This window comes from Hetaerina americana, unplaced genomic scaffold, assembly GCF_022747635.1.
Source record: "Hetaerina americana unplaced genomic scaffold, ioHetAmer1.1.p SCAF_2, whole genome shotgun sequence".
Classification (NCBI taxonomy): domain Eukaryota; kingdom Metazoa; phylum Arthropoda; class Insecta; order Odonata; family Calopterygidae; genus Hetaerina; species Hetaerina americana.
Window position 1 is genome coordinate 70,428,267 of NW_027286763.1, and position 19,510 is coordinate 70,447,776.

Consider the following 19,510-nt stretch of genomic DNA (forward strand, 5'->3'; position numbering starts at 1 on the left):
CTATGTCATACTAGATCCTCACACTCAATGGTGAGGAATCGGCTTGCTTGCTTATTAGGAGTTGAGCTTATAACTGTATCATCAACAATACCCTGGTGAAAATAACTTGGGCTACTGACCAACAATAGAAGTATTTGACCAAATTAATGCCCATGTGTTGGGCATCTCGAATTTACATCTTTAAACCAAGTTGTGTGTATTAGGCAGTGTTTGGTGGATGTTGGCCTGGTGTCAGCAGTAAGAGATTAAGCTAAAGATTGTTTTGTGGTTAAAAAACAATTTTATATTGAGTGATGATATAAGCGCATATATTGCATCACTATATAAAGGTACAAATTTATATTCAGCACAAGTATTGTGATTTATTCATATCATTTAACTTATTCCAAGTGATAGCATTAAGTCAACATAAATATGTCTTACCTTAAAGCAGCTGAACTCAATTAATAAAATAAAAGTAATGTGAAAAATATAATTGAAACCAATTAAAAATACACACACAATCCATTTTCACTAATTTTGAAGTAAAAAAATTTTTAATGCAGTCAGCCAAGAGAAAATCAATATTGAGATGATATGAAAGGTCCGCTTTTGATATGTAAATGGTTTCTTTATCAATGATGTGAGCCTTGTAATACATGATACTGATTTCTTCATCATGGTTGTGTAGTCTGTGCATCAAGATACAAAGTTATATTATATATTGAAATAGTTGTGTATCATATGACACAGCAATGCCTCTATATCTTATGAAACTATTGATGATGCCCTCAGCACTCTTGTAGTCCTAGTTATGTAGCGGGTATGCATTGGGCATCCTTAATAAATCATTGCATTAATGGTTTCATGAGATATGGATCACACACCAATAGTACACAGGTCTTAATCATGTGATACTTAAGTTAAACCAACGGTTCAAATCATGTATCAAAATCAAATGATTTGTATTATGATACACAATTGTCTTTATCATCTCAGTATCTATTTTCTTTTGGATGATTTTTCTTTTGTTAATCACCTTAAACCTAACCTAATATTTCTTACCATTCAATTATCTATTTATTTAATTTTAACATTTATTTTTTAAACTAGTATGGGGTGATGCAAGTATCTTCTATATTAATTTAAAATGATTGTATAGTTCTAAAAATCATGCTTAGAGATTTCTATGATCTTCTTTGTTTTGATGTTCCTAAACTAATATTCTGCTAGAAAGGGAATTAGAGCTATCACTTTGGTGCATAGTTAGTTATTATTAAATTCTAGTGGAAAAATAAATAGTACTTATAATTAATATTAGAAAAAAGGAATCTTTTACTGATTATTGCATCTCTTCTGTAATTTTCATGACATCGACAGTCAGTGGTGTAGTTCATTCTGGATCTCTTGTTGCCATAATGGGTGCAAGGTAATAAACAAGATTTAAGAAATAATAAAGCTTATGCTAGTTATTTACATGTTTTTATCTGATTCTGTGTTGTTCTTTATTTCAGTGGTGCTGGAAAGACAACATTGCTTGCAACAATTAGTCAAAGAATCAAAGGTACTAATACTGTGGGAAGTAAATATTTACAAATACATACATAAAAGCAATTATCAAACAGATAATGTATCAAATTTTGATTCCTCATTTTTTGTTTACTATTGGAATGCCAATTTATAAAAGAGATTTATAACTTTTTCAGCACATTCAACAGGAGAAATCTTGTTAAATGGTCAGAATGTATCAAAAGAAGTAATGCGACAGATATCTGGATTTGTACCCCAGCAGGATCTACATGTTGAAACTCTTACTGTTGAGGAAACCTTGAGTTTCATGGTAATTATATTTTATTTCATTTTAATGGCCTCTTTGTAACATCTTTAACACTTCTATAATAGAAAATCTCTGCTGGCTTGGTAAAAATATGCATGAGAAGTATTGAAACCCTGTACATATGTAAGCCATCATATGCTCTTTAGAAAGGCTACTAAAGACTATAAAGAATCTAGTCGGGATGGATTTTTGACATCCACAAGCATTCCTTCAGATTTAGCGGAGGAAATAAAATTTATATAATTACCCATTGTTCTTAGCACATTATTTGGTGTCATGTCAAATATAAAAAGAATTCAAATGAGTAAAAAGCCACCAAAGATTTTGGTGAATAATTTTCCTACTACTCCATATGGTTGAATGGCAGCTGCTATTGAGGATATCAATATATTTTAACAGGTATCCTCTATTTATAATTAGACCACTTAATATAGCAAATGGTGAAATCACCACCTATATCAACAGATATTTACTATAATGTAAGAATTTCCATGAAAACAGTGGATATGGATATAGCCACATATTTCATTAAATGTATCTATATTAAAATATGTAGGTGTATAATATTATATGTAATCCACTGATTAAGGTTACCAAGCAGTACAGCAACAATTCTCTTTTCTCTCCTTACAAAACACAACCCAACATCCTACTCTACAACTAAGTCACATTCCATCTCCATATACCTCCCGTCTTCCCTTCATTCCGTCTAACATCCCTATCCTATTCCTTCCCTTTCCTCCCTTGCCCAGCATTTTCCCCTCAATCAGTCTTCAAAATCCCATCCCCAATTAGAATGCTCTGCACCCATCTTTCCGACCTCCTTTGAATTTCTCCCAACAAACCCCTCTCCTTCCCCACCATACTCCAACTGGAGAGGCTCCCGGAGGAAACCGGAAAATTGAACCAATTCCGCACCCTCCTTATTCCCCCGATCTTGCGCCTTGTGATCTTTATTTTTTTCTTCAACTCAAGACACACCTCAAGAGTAATCATTACACCTCGGACGATGAGATGAAGGCATCTGTCAAGTCCTGGATTCGAGAAAAGTCGTAAGAGTTTTTCAGTGACGGAATGAAAAAACTTGTTAAATGTTGGGAGAAATGTGTTAGCCTTAACAGTGAATATGTTGAAAAATAAATTTACGATGTTGAAACTTAAGAATTTTACTTAAATGTACAAGGGCAATTTGAAAAGTAAGGTCTCCTATTTTTTTCAAGAAAAATCAAATTTATTTTCAACTTCATGTACAGCATAGGATGAGCTGAGCATTTAGCTTATTTAGAAACCAGTTTATTAATACAATGTGTCATACCTTTCTCCTGCCGTGTCACGAAGCCAACTCAACTCAACTATATATATATATATATATATATATATATATATATATATATATATATATATATATATATATATATATATATATATATATATATATATATATATATATATATATATTTAAAAGGACACTCACACGGTAAATTGTTCTAGCTTTCGGCCCTCTCAGAGGCCTTCTTTAAGTGAGTCTCACTTGACGAAGGCCTCTGAGAGGGTTGAAAGCTTGAACAATTTACCATGTGAGTGTCCTTTTAAATGTTGCTATTCTATTCTATTTGTGTTATATTGTGTCAGCCCATTATTGTGCCGCTCATGTGAGTTTTTCCGTACAATAATGTAAAATATATATTCTGGTCGTGATGCCTCCTGTCAAAACCATATTACTGATATATTCCTGTGGAATTATTGTATTCCCTTTACCCTTATACTATGCTGGTTGTTAATTTTTGTACACACACAATTTTTTGTGAATGTATTGCCTTTGGCATATTTGCCACTTCAAATAAAAAACTAAGTTACGTTATAAATTACAGCAGGAACAATTGTAGTTACATGTATACATAGCATCTAAAAGTGAGACTATCACTGTGTGAAAATTGTTGTATAACTTGTACAACCTGAAATACTCACATTCACATGCCTATCTGCAAGTGACTCTGCTAAAGTAACCGTTGAAGTATTTCCCACAGTTCTTTAAATATTACTGTAGTTTCAATGCGTTAGAGATAGTGGAGTATAGCTGTGGGAATCACCTGATTTAAATAGCGTTTGGAATGTAAGATTTTCTATGCACAACATTCTGGGGTATAAGCTGTTCAAATGAAACAATGAAATGAAAGTTAATGAAAAATTTTTTCTTGCCTGGTCAGAGTCGTCTCAAAATTAATCCTGCCATGACAGAGACAGACAGAAAGAGGTGGATTCGATCTCTGTTAGCAGAGCTTGGCCTAAACAAGTGCATTAACACAAGAATATCAGCACTCTCAGGGGGAGAAAGGAAAAGAATGTCACTGGCAGTTCAGGTATGTTTCAAAGAACATGGAGCATGAGGAATTTGGATGAATGTACTCTATTTGCCGGTTATTTATCTAGGAACTTATCTTGAACAAACTTTGATAACATATACATGCCTATTCTAACCAATCATAATATTAATTATATTATTTCCCCCAGTTGCTAACTGACCCTCCCATACTCTTCTGTGATGAACCTACAACCGGCCTTGACAGCTACAGTGCTGGTGCTGTGGTGGAGAAACTGAGGCAATTGACCTCCATGGGCAAGGCTATCATCTGCACTATCCACCAGCCAGCATCTGGATTATTTGACCTTTTTCACAGAGTTTTGCTCTTAGCTGGTGGTAGGTTAGCCTATTTTGGAGATGTAGCAGATGCTCCCAATTATTTTAAAAGGTAAAACCTGATTTGGAATATTATATGTACATTAATGTTGTCATTTTGTTTAACCCTGCACTATGTGACACTCCTGTTACACAAGTTATTTGCACAATAGTGTAGCTCTTTATTCATGTTCATATCCAGCATAATGATTTAAATTTTCATGTCTATTTATCTACTATGAATGGTACGTTTATAACATGACCATTAAATATTACGATGTTGATATATATGTAACAGAGACAACTCCTCTAGTGTGAGAAAATTACTAATGTTTACTATGAAAAATCATTTGAATTGACCAATTAATAAGGGCTGTATGGCCATGAAATTATTTAATAACTTGGTCACTACATTTGTAACTCCACTGACAATGAATTCTGGTCGTTATAACATTAAAAAATCAACCTCCACTCTCTTCCAATCATTGAAACTTTGGCAATATGTGTAGTATGATTGATATAGTTTTTCTTGGTTTACCTATATGATTATAAGGTCTTGCAAAATGTTAAATCTACCTTACTAAAGTTAAAGTTAAAAACCAGTTAGTTAATTATTATCATTAAAATTCTTTGCTAAAAAGCACTAATACAAATCACTGGTGTAGGACTCAATACTGAAGCAGTTTATACAAAAGCTGAGCATGATGTTTAGTTGAGCATGATGAGAGAAAAGTAGGAGGGTGTGGGTCTTTACTGGAGTGAAAAATGAAATGAAGTACATAAATGTTCATATCTCTTGTAGCTAATAAAAGAAAAAAGATCTTTGAAAATAAAAACAGAAGGGGATTTTCCATATGTCCCAATGTTCCCCATCATAACTCCAAGAGATGGTCAATACTATCATAGGAACTAGAAAGTATCGACCTGAAGTTAATAATTTGAACTGAAAAACTATGTTATGTACAGTAGGTACATTTACACTGCCAGGTACACTTTTTCACTGTGGTCTCTAAATGGTCAACTATGTGAATTGAGCTTGCATTTGGTGGCAACTGTGCTGACTTATCTTTTAAAAATTAAACTTTTTGCAAATACCCTGTTTCTTTCATTTAGACTTATTACAAGTACCGTGGTATAGGCTTTATTCTTTTTACATATGGATACATAGTAAAATAATGCAGCGAAAAATGTTATTTATTTATTTTGCAGTTTGGGACTGGAGTGTCCATCAACATACAACCCAGCTGAATTTTATGTTCAACAGCTAGCTGTAACTCCTGGGAGAGAGGAAGCATGCCTGAGGCACATAGAAATTTTATGTGATCGCTTTGCCCTATCATCACTGGGCATGTCATTACAAGAAGAGCTATCATCTCTATCTCATTCTGCAAATAATGAAGGTTATACAAATTCTTGTATCAGTGGAAATTCTTATCTCAAGTCAGTAAGTATTCTTAATATTGGAATTTTCTCTCTTTTATATTTACTGTTTACATCTTCCTGCATGACATATTTAAAGTTCCAAAAAGATCATGTAAACCATAGTCAAAACTATGTGAATTGAGCTTGCATTTAGTGGCAACTGTGCTGACTTCTTATTTAAAAATTAAACTTAATGCAAATAACCTGTTTCTTTCATTTAGACAAGTACTGTGATATAGGCTTTATTCTTTTTTAATCGACACATACATTATTTCATGTTATTTATCATTAGTCAGAATTGAGATGAATCAATACACCTTCACTTTAAACTCCTATTAAAACACCTTCACTTTAAACACCTATCAATACACCTTTGCTTCACAACTTTAAAGTATGTCCTCCCCTCTGCGAGATTTTTCATTTACTGGTCCTTCTTTTTCAGATAAATCATCCTAAAATACCATGTTACACTCAGTTATATTGGCTCACCTGGAGGTCTTTAATTGATGAAAAAAGGCAGTGGACAACACACGCAATTCGACTGGGACTTTTCATGGTACAGTTTGAAATAAATAATCCTGAATAACAGTTGCTCGTTTAAAGTATGTATTTTTTAGCATATATTAAGTCAATAGAAATAAATGTTCATAAACAATATATTTTGTATTATAATGCTATTTTAAATGAAGAAAATATGCCATGAGTCAGGTGGTTAAAACATTCAGATCTTCATTCAAATCTTCATTTACCTGATGATGACTTTGTAAGTCAAAACCTAGGTCGTGAATAATAAAATAGATGTGGAAGAACAAAGTATTTATTTTCTGACATAATTTTAATTTTACTTGCAGTTTGTTAGCATGGTCTTGGCTTTTCCTTTTATGGAAATGAAAACCGATCAGCGTGGAATACAGAGTAGACAAGGACTATTATACCTTGTTGTTACAGAAACTATCTTTACCTATGCTTATGCAGTGATGCACACATTTCCAGGACAAATGCCTATGCTTTTAAGAGAAATAGGTGATGGTCTTTATCCACCTGGACCATTCTATGCATCAAAAATGCTTACTTTGGTTAGTAGATGCATTTATCTTTCTTTTTCAATATTTTAGTTAATATTAATCAAGTTCCATGTTTTATTATATTTAGGATGGCAATGGGACTTCTATGCTAGTGTGCCGTTTGATTAAATTATCTTGTACACTATATCAGGCTAGCATCTTCACAAAATTAATGAAATTAATATCCATGACATTTTTAATCATATATTCCAAATTCAGATGTGTATAATTGATTAACTATGGAATAAATATTTTTTTGCAGTTACCCAAAAGTCTCTTTGAACCAATACCATATGCATTTCTCATATTCTACGTTGTTGGATTGACTGGTGGATTTTTTGGCTTTCTCTTCTTTTGTATCCCTGTTATCTTCTGTGCCACATCTAGCACTGCATATGGCAAGTTGATTCATTATATTATTTGTTAAAATATGTAAGCCTTATTTATGTAATAGAAAAACTAAAAAATTTCCTATGCACCAGGAAAAATTATTAATACTTTTAACACAGTATTATTTTTTGGGAGAAATTTTGTGGGATGTACATATTTCAATGTGTATCAGTTCCTTTTACAAAGTGTAATCTTCCTGAAGAAGCCTATCATCACTGGAATTTTAATTTAGCTTCAAATGATTAAAGTTCTCATCAACTGTTATGAATAATAATGCTCAGCTCAGCTTTGATATGATATTTCACTGAAGGGGCATGCTCCTTTCACACAATTTCACTTCTTATTCTTGTATCTGACTGCCTGCTATAATATTTCAGAAATTTAATTTTGTAATACTTAGACCAGTTGTATTCACTTGCACCACAGTGAAGCAAGTAAACCACTTATTCACCTTCTTGAATGCAGAAATTACTAAAATATTAATTTATAATATTAACCTATCTCTAAGGATAATTGATGATGAAAGTACATTTTGCAAATTTCTAGCCAAAATTACTGGTGTCATTTTGGAATTTTCACACCCCTTTAGAAACCTCTCCCAGTATTCGACTATCTACACTTGCTCCGTCTGTTAAGGCACATCGCAGGTTAATACTTACAGTAAAGCTGCATACCTGTAATAGAGAGCTGTTAACTATAACAGTAGAATAGTGCTATTCCATATCCTTATGGAGTAAGAATTTTGACTGAAGAAAAGATCATATACATTTAACTAGACTAGGGGATCGTGGTAGTTTAAGGGTAGTATGTTGGGCTACTGATCGAAGGACCTGGGTTCAATTTCTGGGTACACCTCTCTGGGCACCCTAAACTCCACCCAAGGTATGTAAAAGCCAAAACCAGCACAGGGAAAGGATCAGGTCCCCCTACCCTAATGAATGGATTTCACACGTTGGGCTTAGTTTTGGTGAACTCTACCACCACCTACCAAACCAACCTTTTAGTTGGTTGCTGTGTTCATGTTTATTTAACTAGAATTCTATTTCAGTTTATATGTATGATTACATACATCTTGCAAAATTTGACTTCGGTACCCTTTGGGAATTTTTTGCTTAATTTCCTAATTGAAACTTAGTTTCTCCAACTGATTGTCAGCCATGTTTAATCTTAGGACTTAATTTGAAATAGGAAATGATTTTTCTAGTGACTACAATCAGATTTATATATCCAGTTGCATTTCCATTCTTTGAAGGGCTATATGTTGTCACAGATGTATGAGAATGAAGTGTGGATATCACCAAATCCTGACCTATGAAGCAGTAATTCATCATGTGTACATATCAAAACTGATAAGGAACCCCAAATATATGGAAAATGAATCACTATATCATTTTTGGGAAAGCTCAAGGGCTACAATACATGATTGAAAGAATGAATTCTCCAAACTATGTATACCTAATATGGTACTAACAAACAAACAGGGAATATTTCAGACAGCTGCGGCATGGTCACCAAGTTCTGACAGAATGGTCGGGTGCAAAAATGGAAGATCCTAGACCCACCCATCTCAATTTTTGTGATTTTTTATTAAGCAACAGGATTTTCTGGGAGATTACAGGTAGTTTATAAAAAAGAGCTGTCCACCCTACTCTGAATGTGTTAATTTCACAGGCCACATTGAATGAGACATCTTCTTGCCTGTAAGATGGAAGCTCATCTGGTTAATCTAGAGAGTTGCTCCCAATCTTTAGCTCTTCAGATTATGATTTTTCATTCTTTTTCCCTTCAATTTTAAGCTAGATATAGTGGTAATAAGATTGTTGTTGCTTTGTGCATGAATATTAGCCTTCAAATGTTGCTGATGGCAGCACCACAATGAGACAAGTGGCAGATGGTAACAGATGAGGCAGTTAGCGCTTGGTTGTTACTACTGACTAAAGCTTCTGCTTTAGCTTCTGCTCATTCATTTTGTGTACGTGTATCAGTAATAAATAAATGCATGTTATTAATTAGGATTACTGATTTTCTTAAGATCATCCCTGATGTATCCTCTAAAATTAGTGACCCCGGCATGATGTGAGCATGTAACCTCTTACTCTGGCTACAAAAAAACTTGTATTCTGTTTCTCCACTCACTCTATCACCTTAAGTTCAATTTGACTATTTTTTCTTTTGCATGCACATGCCATAGTATTTTATTAGTGGTGTGAATTGTGTGTGCCACAAACAAGATGAACTGAGATACAGACAAAGGTGAAATGAACTTCATGAGCCCATGCAGATGCTGCCATTTTTCCCAGAAAAGCCTCAGCTCTGGTTTACTCAACTGGATGGGTATTTTAATTCATCAAACCTCAAGGGCAATAGCACCAAATTTTTGCTGGTTGTGAGAAATCTCCGCATTCATCATGCCCAAGATAGGAGATGCCCAAGGACATAATCACTTACGTATTGCAGAGCTTAATGCCAAGGTGACCTCTACCATCAGTTGATGAAAATTACCCCATACAATTTCATTTAAACCCATTTGAGTTTTTTCATCCCAGTTCCCATACCACTGCACTAGGCCAAATATGTAATCGCATTGCACTAGTGGCATGTCCTGTACCCAAGTTGCGTGACCCATAGTGCTATGACATATTCTGCAATTTTCAAATGTTTGCAGTCAGTTTAGGCCAAAATTTTAATCATTTTTCTCAATTTCTCCATCTCTTGCAGGAGCAATGTTGTCTGCTTCATTTGAATCCATAAGTACATCTTCATTGGTCTCAGTGCCAGTAGATCTTATATGTATCGCATTCTCAGGAATATATATCCAGTTAAGGTAAGTGCCAAAGTAATTCAAAATTATTCCTGCACTTGATTACTAATAAAAATAGACAATAAATATGATCATTTCTTTGATGGATTAATTAATAAGACTTTTTTTCTCTTTTACAGCACAGTGCCATCATACTTGAATTGGATTAAATATATCTCACAATTTTATTACGCCAATGAAGCAATATCCATATTCCAATGGAGACTTGTGGATAATATACGTAGGTTTAATAAATTTTATTTTATTTTACACAATTGCGTTGCAATTAGGCAAATTTCCTGGTGGCAACGGTCAGGTTAGGTCAAAGATAACTCTACAACGAAAATTACATACGAACACATAAAAACAGAAGAGATAAAATATTTTTACATAATGACACTTCCACATCACATACAAACAAACTTCCACATCACATACAATATGCCGTCCACATTACATACAAACAATATTTTCATGACTACAATGAAGTTTATTACCCAGTGGCTGCTTTACATTTCAACTTAAAACTTCTAAAATTGGATGGAAAGGGCTCAATCAAACCTCCAGGCAGCTGATTCCAATCAATTATGGTTCTATTTAAAAAAGAGTATTTTTTCTTATTGGTTTTTTGAGTCCTTATTTTTATTTTGTGGCTATGGTCATTTTTTCCCTTAAAGTTAGGCTTTTCTATCCCTTGCCATAAATCTTCCCACGCTTCGTCCTTTTTAACAACTCTATACATCGCGCCTAACCTACTCCTTTCTCTTCTATTTTTCAAACTCTCCCATTTCAGTACATCTAACATATCCGTGACACTATCTGTTCTTTTGTACCTTCCGAGTACATATCTTGCTGCCTTTCTTTGAACTTTTTCTATCTTTTTAATATGTCCCACCTCATATGGATCCCATACTATGGAGGAGTATTCTAGGATAGGGATAACCAGTGCCTTATATGCTTTTTCTTTTGTGGCTACGCTACTTCCTTTTAAATTTCTCATCACCCAATGCAATACTTTAAATGCCTTCCGTGTCAAATTATCTACTTGGACCCCCCACCCAAGATCCCTAGTTAAATAAATGCCTAAATATTTGCATTGACTAGTACATGGGATTCTTTCTCCAAAGAGGGTGTAAATTTCCTTTTCTTCATTCTTTTTATTTGAAAATTTTATATGCTTACTTTTACTTATATTAATGCCCATATTATTATTTGTAACCCAGTCACCAAGGCGATCGATGTCATTTTGTAATATTACGTGGTCATTTACATGTTCTATCCGTCTGTATATAATGCAGTCATCAGCAAAGAGTCTTATTTGGGAATGTAAATTGTTTGGTAGATCGTTTACGTAAATTAGGAAGAGTAATGGCCCTAGAACACTACCTTGTGGAACTCCTGCTAGTACGCTCGCCTCATTTGAAAATGTATCCCCTAATTTTACTTTTTGAGTTCTACCTCTGAGAAAATTTTTTATCCATTGTTTTACCCTCAAGTCCAATGGTAACGAATCCAACTTTAGCAATAATTTATCGTGAGGCACTCGGTCAAAAGCTGCCGAAAAATCCAAATGCTGAAGTCATCCATAATGCTGGAAGAACCAAACTTTCCAACCAAAAGAATTTTATCATGGCCATTTTTTCTTGGTCCCAGAAGGGACTACTCACATTTTCTCAACCATTGCTATTTGAGATTAACGTATTTTCATAAATTGGCAATGATCTTTTTTCCTTGCTCCAATTCATATTATTTTTTGCATAAACCATCAACTATAATGAAAATAATACTTCATTAATTTTGATAAATGGTATAGCCATATTAAATGTCATCAATATAAATATTACGTAATATATAAAAACAAATTCTTAAATGTGATGAAGATTGTCACAAAATAATTCATGAAATGAGTTGTGTGTTAGCAAATAACCAGGTACATACCCTATTCTTGAAATTTGCGATACAGTCCAATTTCAACTGAGTAGGCAGACAGTTAGTTATACAGTCAAATGTTTATGTTAAGAAATGTTGTAAGTTGAAGACAGTCTACAATAAGTAAGTAGTACTTAGATTTTCTTTGTGCCAAATGTTGTAGTTATGGATGTGAGATCTTAATTAGTATGTTTCTAGATTAACTTTCACAAGAATCAGAGCATTAAAGATGTATAAACTAAGTACAGTCATGATTATTTACCTAATACAAAAAGGCTTGCAGGAATCACATAGTGGTACGAGGGTCATCCGGAAAGTAGTACCCGTTCGTGAAATAAAGACACAAAAGTAAATATTAACAAACATAAAAAATTTTATTTGAAAGAGGATACTTTAAACTACTTCTCAACATAATCTCCAAGCAAATTAAGGCATTTGTCATAACGTGTGACAAGTTTCTGTATTCCTGCTGCATAGTCCTTCGCCGCCAGCTCATTGAGATACAGGGTCACTCCTTCTTTAAGTTCTTCATCGCTGTCAAATCTTTTTCCTGCCAAAAAGTCTTTAAGCTTTGTAAAGAGATGAAAATCTGAAGGGGCCAAGTCCGGGCTATACGGTGGATGGTCGAAAGTTTCCCATTTGAATTGCTGCAAAAGTTTTTGTGTTATCCCAGCTGCATGAGGCCTGGCATTGTCATGAACGAGAATGACACCAGTAGACAATAGACCTCGCCGCCGATTTTGTATTGCCCGCCGTAATTTCTTTAATGTTTCACAATACGCATTGGCATTAATAGTGTCTCCACGGGCCATAAAATCAATAAGCAATACACCTCGTCGATCCCAGAAAATGGTTGCCATGAGTTTCCTGGTGGACAGAACTGTCTTGAATTTTTTTGGTTTGTTTGGTGAATGAGCATGATGCCACTCCATTGACTGTCGTTTACTCTCAGGTGATGCATAACAAACCCATGTTTCGTCACCAGTAATTATGCGAGTCAAGAAAGAGTCTCCTTCATCAGAATAACGTCCCAAAAACGTCAGTGCTGCAGCCATACGCTTGGTTTTGTGCTCATCTGTAAGCTTGCGAGGGACCCATCTTGCACAAATTTTTGCATAATGCAGATGGTGTTTAAGAATTTCATGAACAATTGTTCGAGAAACATTGGGAAAATGCTCACAGATGTCATCAATTGTGACGCGCCGATCGTTCCTCACGAATTCGTCAACTGAGCTCACCAGTTGGTCTGTAATGACAGACGGTCTCCCCGAACGCTCATCGTCGTGTGTGTTCCCCCTCCCCATGTTGAAGTTGCGACACCACCGCCGAACAGACGACTCGTCCATTACATTGTCTCCATACACCTCCTTTAATTGGCGATGAATATCACATGGGCGAACGTTTCTTAGTTTTTAGTTTTGAGGGGAGGCGACCGACAGCTAGGGTCATTTGCGCCATAGGGGAAGGACAGGAAAGGATGAAGGGTGGAGAGAAACCCGGCGTCGGCATTAGCCTACTCTTTACGAAAGGCGCCAAGGGGTCCGCGGCTTAACGTCCCATCCGACGGACGGCGTACTCACTCAAAGTGCCCTCCACAAAGCACCTCAAGTAGGGATCGAGATACCTCTGAAAAATATTCAACACCGCCGGGATTTGAACCCGCGCCCTCAGGGTGGGAAGCCAGTACGTTAGCCCCCGCACCATCTCGATCCCCGAACGTTTCTTGCATTGAGGAATTTAATCACTGCCCTCACTTCACAACTGGCGGCGTTCTCAATTTTTTTAAACATTGTAAACAATCACAGAAACAACACAGGCAATGCTAGCGTCACGCAACTTGGCTCAGAGAAGGCAGACAAGCCACTGAAGCTATCTGACCTTGTCCAGCGGCTACTCGCGTCGTCAGCACTTCATGCGGCACGAACGGGTACTACTTTCCGGATGACCCTCGTATATTGCTAAGAGAGCAATTAGCTCTCCTTTGTAGTAGCAAGATTTTTTTGACATGTGGGGAATGACGCCATAGCTCATCGCCATAATTCAAATGACATTGAAAGAAGGCATGGTGGGGTGTTAAATGCTAATGCTGATTTGAAATGAGAAAATTCATTTATCTTAACCTATAAACAGCTTTTCTCAGTTTATTATAGATCTGACTGATGTGGGTCTCTCAGTTAAATTTTGTATCAATATAAAATCCTAGTATTTTAGCAGCTTCAATTTCAGTTATTTATGATTTAAGACTGCATGCAATGTGCTGAGTTTTTTTAATTAAAATGTAAATGATTAATATCAAAGAATTTCTTTTCCTGTCTTTGGGCAATGCTAGATCATGCCTTTGTATCTCCTAGGTGTTGACATTTTTGTACAAAAACTGTGTCATTAGCAAATAAAGTAGAATTAGGTTTCATATTACAAAATAAATAATTAATTATGAAAATGAAAAGTACTGGGCCAAGTACAGACCCCTGCAGTACATCATATTTTACTTTAAGAGCTGCATATTGACAGCCATCAAGTTCAACCAGTTGGTGGCGATCATCCAAATATGACTTCACTAGTTTCAGTGCAACACCCATAGTGCCACAATATTCTAGCTTTGATATTAATATTGAATGTTTAACACAGTCGAAACTTGCTATGATCACACAGCGTCACAGAGACTGATATCCTCTCTATTAATACATTAATGACATAATTAATTATTGACTCCACAGCCATAAATGTAGATTTCCTAGATCAAAAGCCATACTGTGATTTGGTAAACAAATTATTTGACTCAAAAAAATCACATATTTGGTCTTTCATTAGAGCTTCAAAAATTTTACCAAAAACCAGGACTATGGAAATACGGTAGCAATTAGTGAAATCATCTTCATCTCCTTTCTAATAGATGGGTACTGTTTTGGAATATTTTATAGCTGTTGGAAAATCTCCTGTCTCAAAACATAAGCTGAGTAACATACCTAATGGCTCCACAATGAACACAATAATATCCTTGATTAGTGAATTAGCCAGACCATAGATATCCTTAATGTTGAATTTTTTTACAGTCAATATAATATCAAATGTAGTAACAAAATTGCATTTAAAATTTAAATTATTTGGAGGAATATTTTGCAGCATATTGCCAATATTGACAGCATCAACTTTTTCAGAGAATAAATTGTCTTCAACAGCTTTTAAGATAAAATTGTTGGCATTTTCTGGGTTAAAAGGAAGATTTTCCTTGGCATTACCATAACCAACTTCTTCATTGATTACTCTCCAAGATGCCTTTCACTTATTTTTTTCCTTGAAAATAAAATCTTTATAATCTTTATTTTTTGCACTCCTATTTGAGTTATAATAATCTCTTTTGTATTTCAATTAAGCCTCTTTGTCATGCTGGCTTCCACTGGTTTTGTAAGAGTGGTAGTAACTAAGTAAGTCAATTCTAAGAGCTAATAACTCCTCAGTATGTCACAGATTATTTTCAGTTTTAATGAGCATACAGTTTAGTATTTTCTTAGGAAAGAAATGTTCAAAAATATCTCGGAAATTACCTTAAAAACTTGAAAAACTAAGTTGCTCAACAAATACCAAGCCGATTGGTAACAAGATAGAAGCCATTTGAAACTCTCTAAATCTTCTACTGTAGCAGTTATGGGCCTAATAGTTATGGTTTTACTTCTATTTGAGAATTTATATGGAGTTATTTGAGTCTTAAAAGTAAAGTTTATACCTTGATGGTGAGACAGAAGGTAGTCTATAACACTTTTACTGAAGAGTTCAGGACCACAATTGGTAATTACATTATCTAAGTAGGCAGAAAGTCAAGTGCACTGTTTGTTTGCCCAGTATAAATTATAAGAAAGCAATAGATTTCCAAGATTTTCAATCACTAGTTTGTAGTGTTGTATCTATGTTGAGATCCCAACAATGTATGATATTGGCTTTCAGAGTGAAGAAAAGGGATAGTACTAGTTCCAGTTGATTACGGAAATATTCAAATAGCCATTTGGGGAGTGGTACACTGAAGCAATGATCAGATTCAGGTCCTTCAAAATGCATGATCACAGATATTTCAAAGTGTAATTCCATAGAGACTTTGTCTAAGTCAGTTACTTTAAAAGGCATACCTTTCAAGGCATAAATACAGGTACCACCAATTTTGGATACTCACCAGCAGTAGAATGATACCAAGATAAAATCACTAATGCTATGCACAAAAAATTCATTTTTTGTTAGCCTTTTTTATAGCTGTATTTATCAGAGGAGGTAGGCTATAGTATGTGTATACTTTTGTTACATCAGCTGTTTTGATTGCTGAGATTGCATACTTTGTATCAGCAATACAATCCATGAAAAATTTGCACATGACATTACTGCAATTATGAAAAAGTGAGTTTCAAACTCAAATCCTTAAGGTACATCAACAAGTTTATTAATCCAGGGACCATTCAGTACCCTGGTTGTATGTTCAAGTCATTTCATAAACTCATTATATACATCAAAAAATTAAATCTACTCTGGATTTTTTAATTTTAAATACTCAGTAATTTGGGTATTTTAATTAAAGCAAACCACAAAATTGTAGCAAAATTACAGTTTAGTTTAAGAGGCACTAAAAAAATTTTAACCGTCTGTGTGAAAAAATTTTTTCCAATAAACCACACAAGGAAAATGAAGCTCATAAAACATTTCTGTGGCCATAAACCCATAATCATAAGTGAGGGTTATATTTTAAATAATTATGAAGGTCACAAGCTCACTCAGTTGTATTATTATCTATTTGTATATACTATGATCCATTTTATATACTTATGCCTCCTCCCCATCTGACATACTTCTCCAACTGACCTATTCTCTTCTTTGAACTACTAACATAAGGAAACTATTTTTATGTGGTGAACAAATTGAAAATTTGATATAAGTGTCATGGCTAAGTATCACTCATTTACATTTACCATACATATTAGGTTTATGTTTTTTCAATCGTTTTTTAAAATTACCCATCTGTTTGAGCCACGTGTATGATTTATGTACTTACAATGTGGATAACACATTTCTTGTAAATTCATGAGCCAGACATGAGGAATGGGTGTTATTTTTTTATTTTACTGCTCAGTTAATTAGAATTATGAGTACTTGAATTGGTGCAAGTGTAGATTTAGAGACTTAAATATGTGACAAAATATCATCACATATAGATTTATCCGGTAAGTTTTTAATCTAACAGCGTGTCTAGTTTCAGGATTCTGTTCACATGCTCCACAAGAAAATTAGATTTTCTCAAAGACCTTCTTGGCCTTTTATAGATCAGAGAAATTATCATTTAATGCTGATTTGCCTATCTGAATAAACTCTGTTAACAAGTGACCTATTTGCTAGTTCTTATTATTTTAAAGTTGATTTCTGTTGCTTAAGCACGAATGCATTCAAATTACAGTGGGAAATTAATTCTTGTTGTTTCTATTTTTCAGAATGTTCTGATAACCCAGATATGCCATGTATTCGGAATGGTGATGAAGTGTTGGAAAACTATGGATTTTCTGAAGAAAATTTACCAATCGATATATTGGGACTTGTCCTCATATATATTATTTCTCACATTGTTGGTTTCACATGTTTCTACAGGAGAAGCAAGAATCAGGCAGCATATTGAAATTTTGAACTCAAAACCATAGGATTTTTTTCCTGTCAACTAAATGACTTTCATTGATGGCATCAAGTTTATAAAATGAATAGATTATAAAAGTACCAAGATTACAATTTTTAATTAATGCAAGTGATTTCGTGGTTATTGTATGCGATAATTCAGGCATTTCTAAAATCCATATTTAGTTGAAATCATAAATCCCAATGAAATTATTTCAGTTAATGACTTAGTAATATGCTGTGCTATGATTACATTATGTTTGCATTAATGGCATCTGGCTTAATTTAGGATAAAATCCTTTCAAAAATTAAGATGAAATTTTTGTTCAGTAATAAAGAACAAATGTCATACATGCAAAATGTTTGTGATAGAAATGCTTGAAGCATTTTACTAAATACCCATTTGATGATGTGAAGTGATCACAAAAAATGCGGTGACTCCAGTCTTATAAAAGAACTAAATGCATGGGAGGAGAGTGATTGATTGATTCATAATTAAATGAAAAGTTATGTTTAATGGTTGTTGGGGATTATTGAGAGATATTGAAATAAATTTGCAATTAGTTTGGTTTCCTGGAAAATGAAAGTTTTTAATTTTATTTATTGGGGTTGTTGATAAATTTGAGGATAAAAGTTATGAAAATTATGTTATTCTCATATTTGCTCTTTCATTGGTGCTGAAAAGCAAGCTGCTTAATATGACAATGAGACTGAAAGCTAAATCAAATCTTATCTAGGTATATGTTGTGAAAGTTATGATTTTATACAAAATGAAAGTAGGTATTTTATCATGTGTAATGTTTAAGATAAAAAAATTTGTGAAAAAATGTTATGAATATATTATCATTAAATAAAAATGTTCATAAATCATTTTAATTTCAAATGGCATTTAAAAAGAAATCTTTGGGTTATTTCTATTCAATTATCATATACTTATGCTTGAATATGAATCTACAGCCTGCAATATCAACTTTGATCTTGGCTCTGATATAATGTGATAAACATATATTTTACCTTTGTAATTTCCAAGGATACCGAATTACCAGAGGTGCACAAATGAATAAATAGGCAAGCTAATCCTAAGGCTTCCTCGACGTCTATCTGATGAAGGGTCCATGCTGCTTCCCAGAATTACCGTCACATAGGTTGATTGTTAGACAACTGTTTCACCCCCAGTCCTGGATGCGTCTTCAGGTCGAAGTGATCTGCATCGTTTTTTTCAGTTTAAAAGGTTTATATTTTCATACAGATAGGCACGATACATGAGATATGTCAAATATTTTTAATGGAAAACTCAATAAAACAATACGGAAACCCCATTTTAGGATTAACTCCTCTTCGGGGTGAAAACGCAATTAGGCCGCTATTTATAGGAGATGCTGGCTGGCACCGAGTCCTCTGATTGGTTCTTTCTTGGTGGTGAATAGGAATCACCCTTTTCCATGTTGTAGTCAGGCTGTCGCTGCCCTCGCAGTTGAAATTACTAGGATTTTTCATTATTGATACCCCTTCTTTTATGAGTCCCAGAAAATAATGTTTCTCTCTTGCCATCAAAAGAGCATATCTTGTTCAAAACACTGTGCTTGTCTTGTGCTTTGGTAATAATAATCAAACGAGTAAACTAGCAAATCATACGAAGATCATCTGGAGGTAATTTCAATTTTTGTATGGCAACACATGAAGTGGGCACAGAGCTTCCACATTCATGGCATAATGCTATTTGACTCAGTATTACACATGTTCAACGAGACTTCATGTTACAGTTATTTTGC

The 19,510-nt window shown here is 34.2% G+C and overlaps 1 protein-coding gene across 3 annotated transcripts in view; it reads left to right on the forward strand.

The window, feature by feature from the left end:
- LOC139687498 (protein scarlet-like) overlaps window positions 1-18,589 on the forward strand; it is a 144,154-nt gene extending 125,565 nt beyond the window's left edge. For all 3 annotated transcript variants that reach the window (XM_071584683.1, XM_071584684.1, XM_071584686.1), the window contains 12 exons: window positions 1,360-1,408; window positions 1,494-1,543; window positions 1,686-1,819; window positions 4,024-4,176; window positions 4,328-4,566; window positions 5,703-5,937; window positions 6,358-6,471; window positions 6,767-6,991; window positions 7,242-7,377; window positions 10,088-10,193; window positions 10,310-10,410; window positions 17,564-18,589. In XM_071584683.1, the coding sequence (XP_071440784.1) occupies window positions 1,360-1,408; window positions 1,494-1,543; window positions 1,686-1,819; window positions 4,024-4,176; window positions 4,328-4,566; window positions 5,703-5,937; window positions 6,358-6,471; window positions 6,767-6,991; window positions 7,242-7,377; window positions 10,088-10,193; window positions 10,310-10,410; window positions 17,564-17,745 (1,724 nt within the window). In that variant the 3' untranslated portion in view covers window positions 17,746-18,589. The remainder of the gene's footprint in view (window positions 1-1,359; window positions 1,409-1,493; window positions 1,544-1,685; window positions 1,820-4,023; window positions 4,177-4,327; window positions 4,567-5,702; window positions 5,938-6,357; window positions 6,472-6,766; window positions 6,992-7,241; window positions 7,378-10,087; window positions 10,194-10,309; window positions 10,411-17,563) is intronic.
- Window positions 18,590-19,510: the final 921 nt, after the last annotated feature.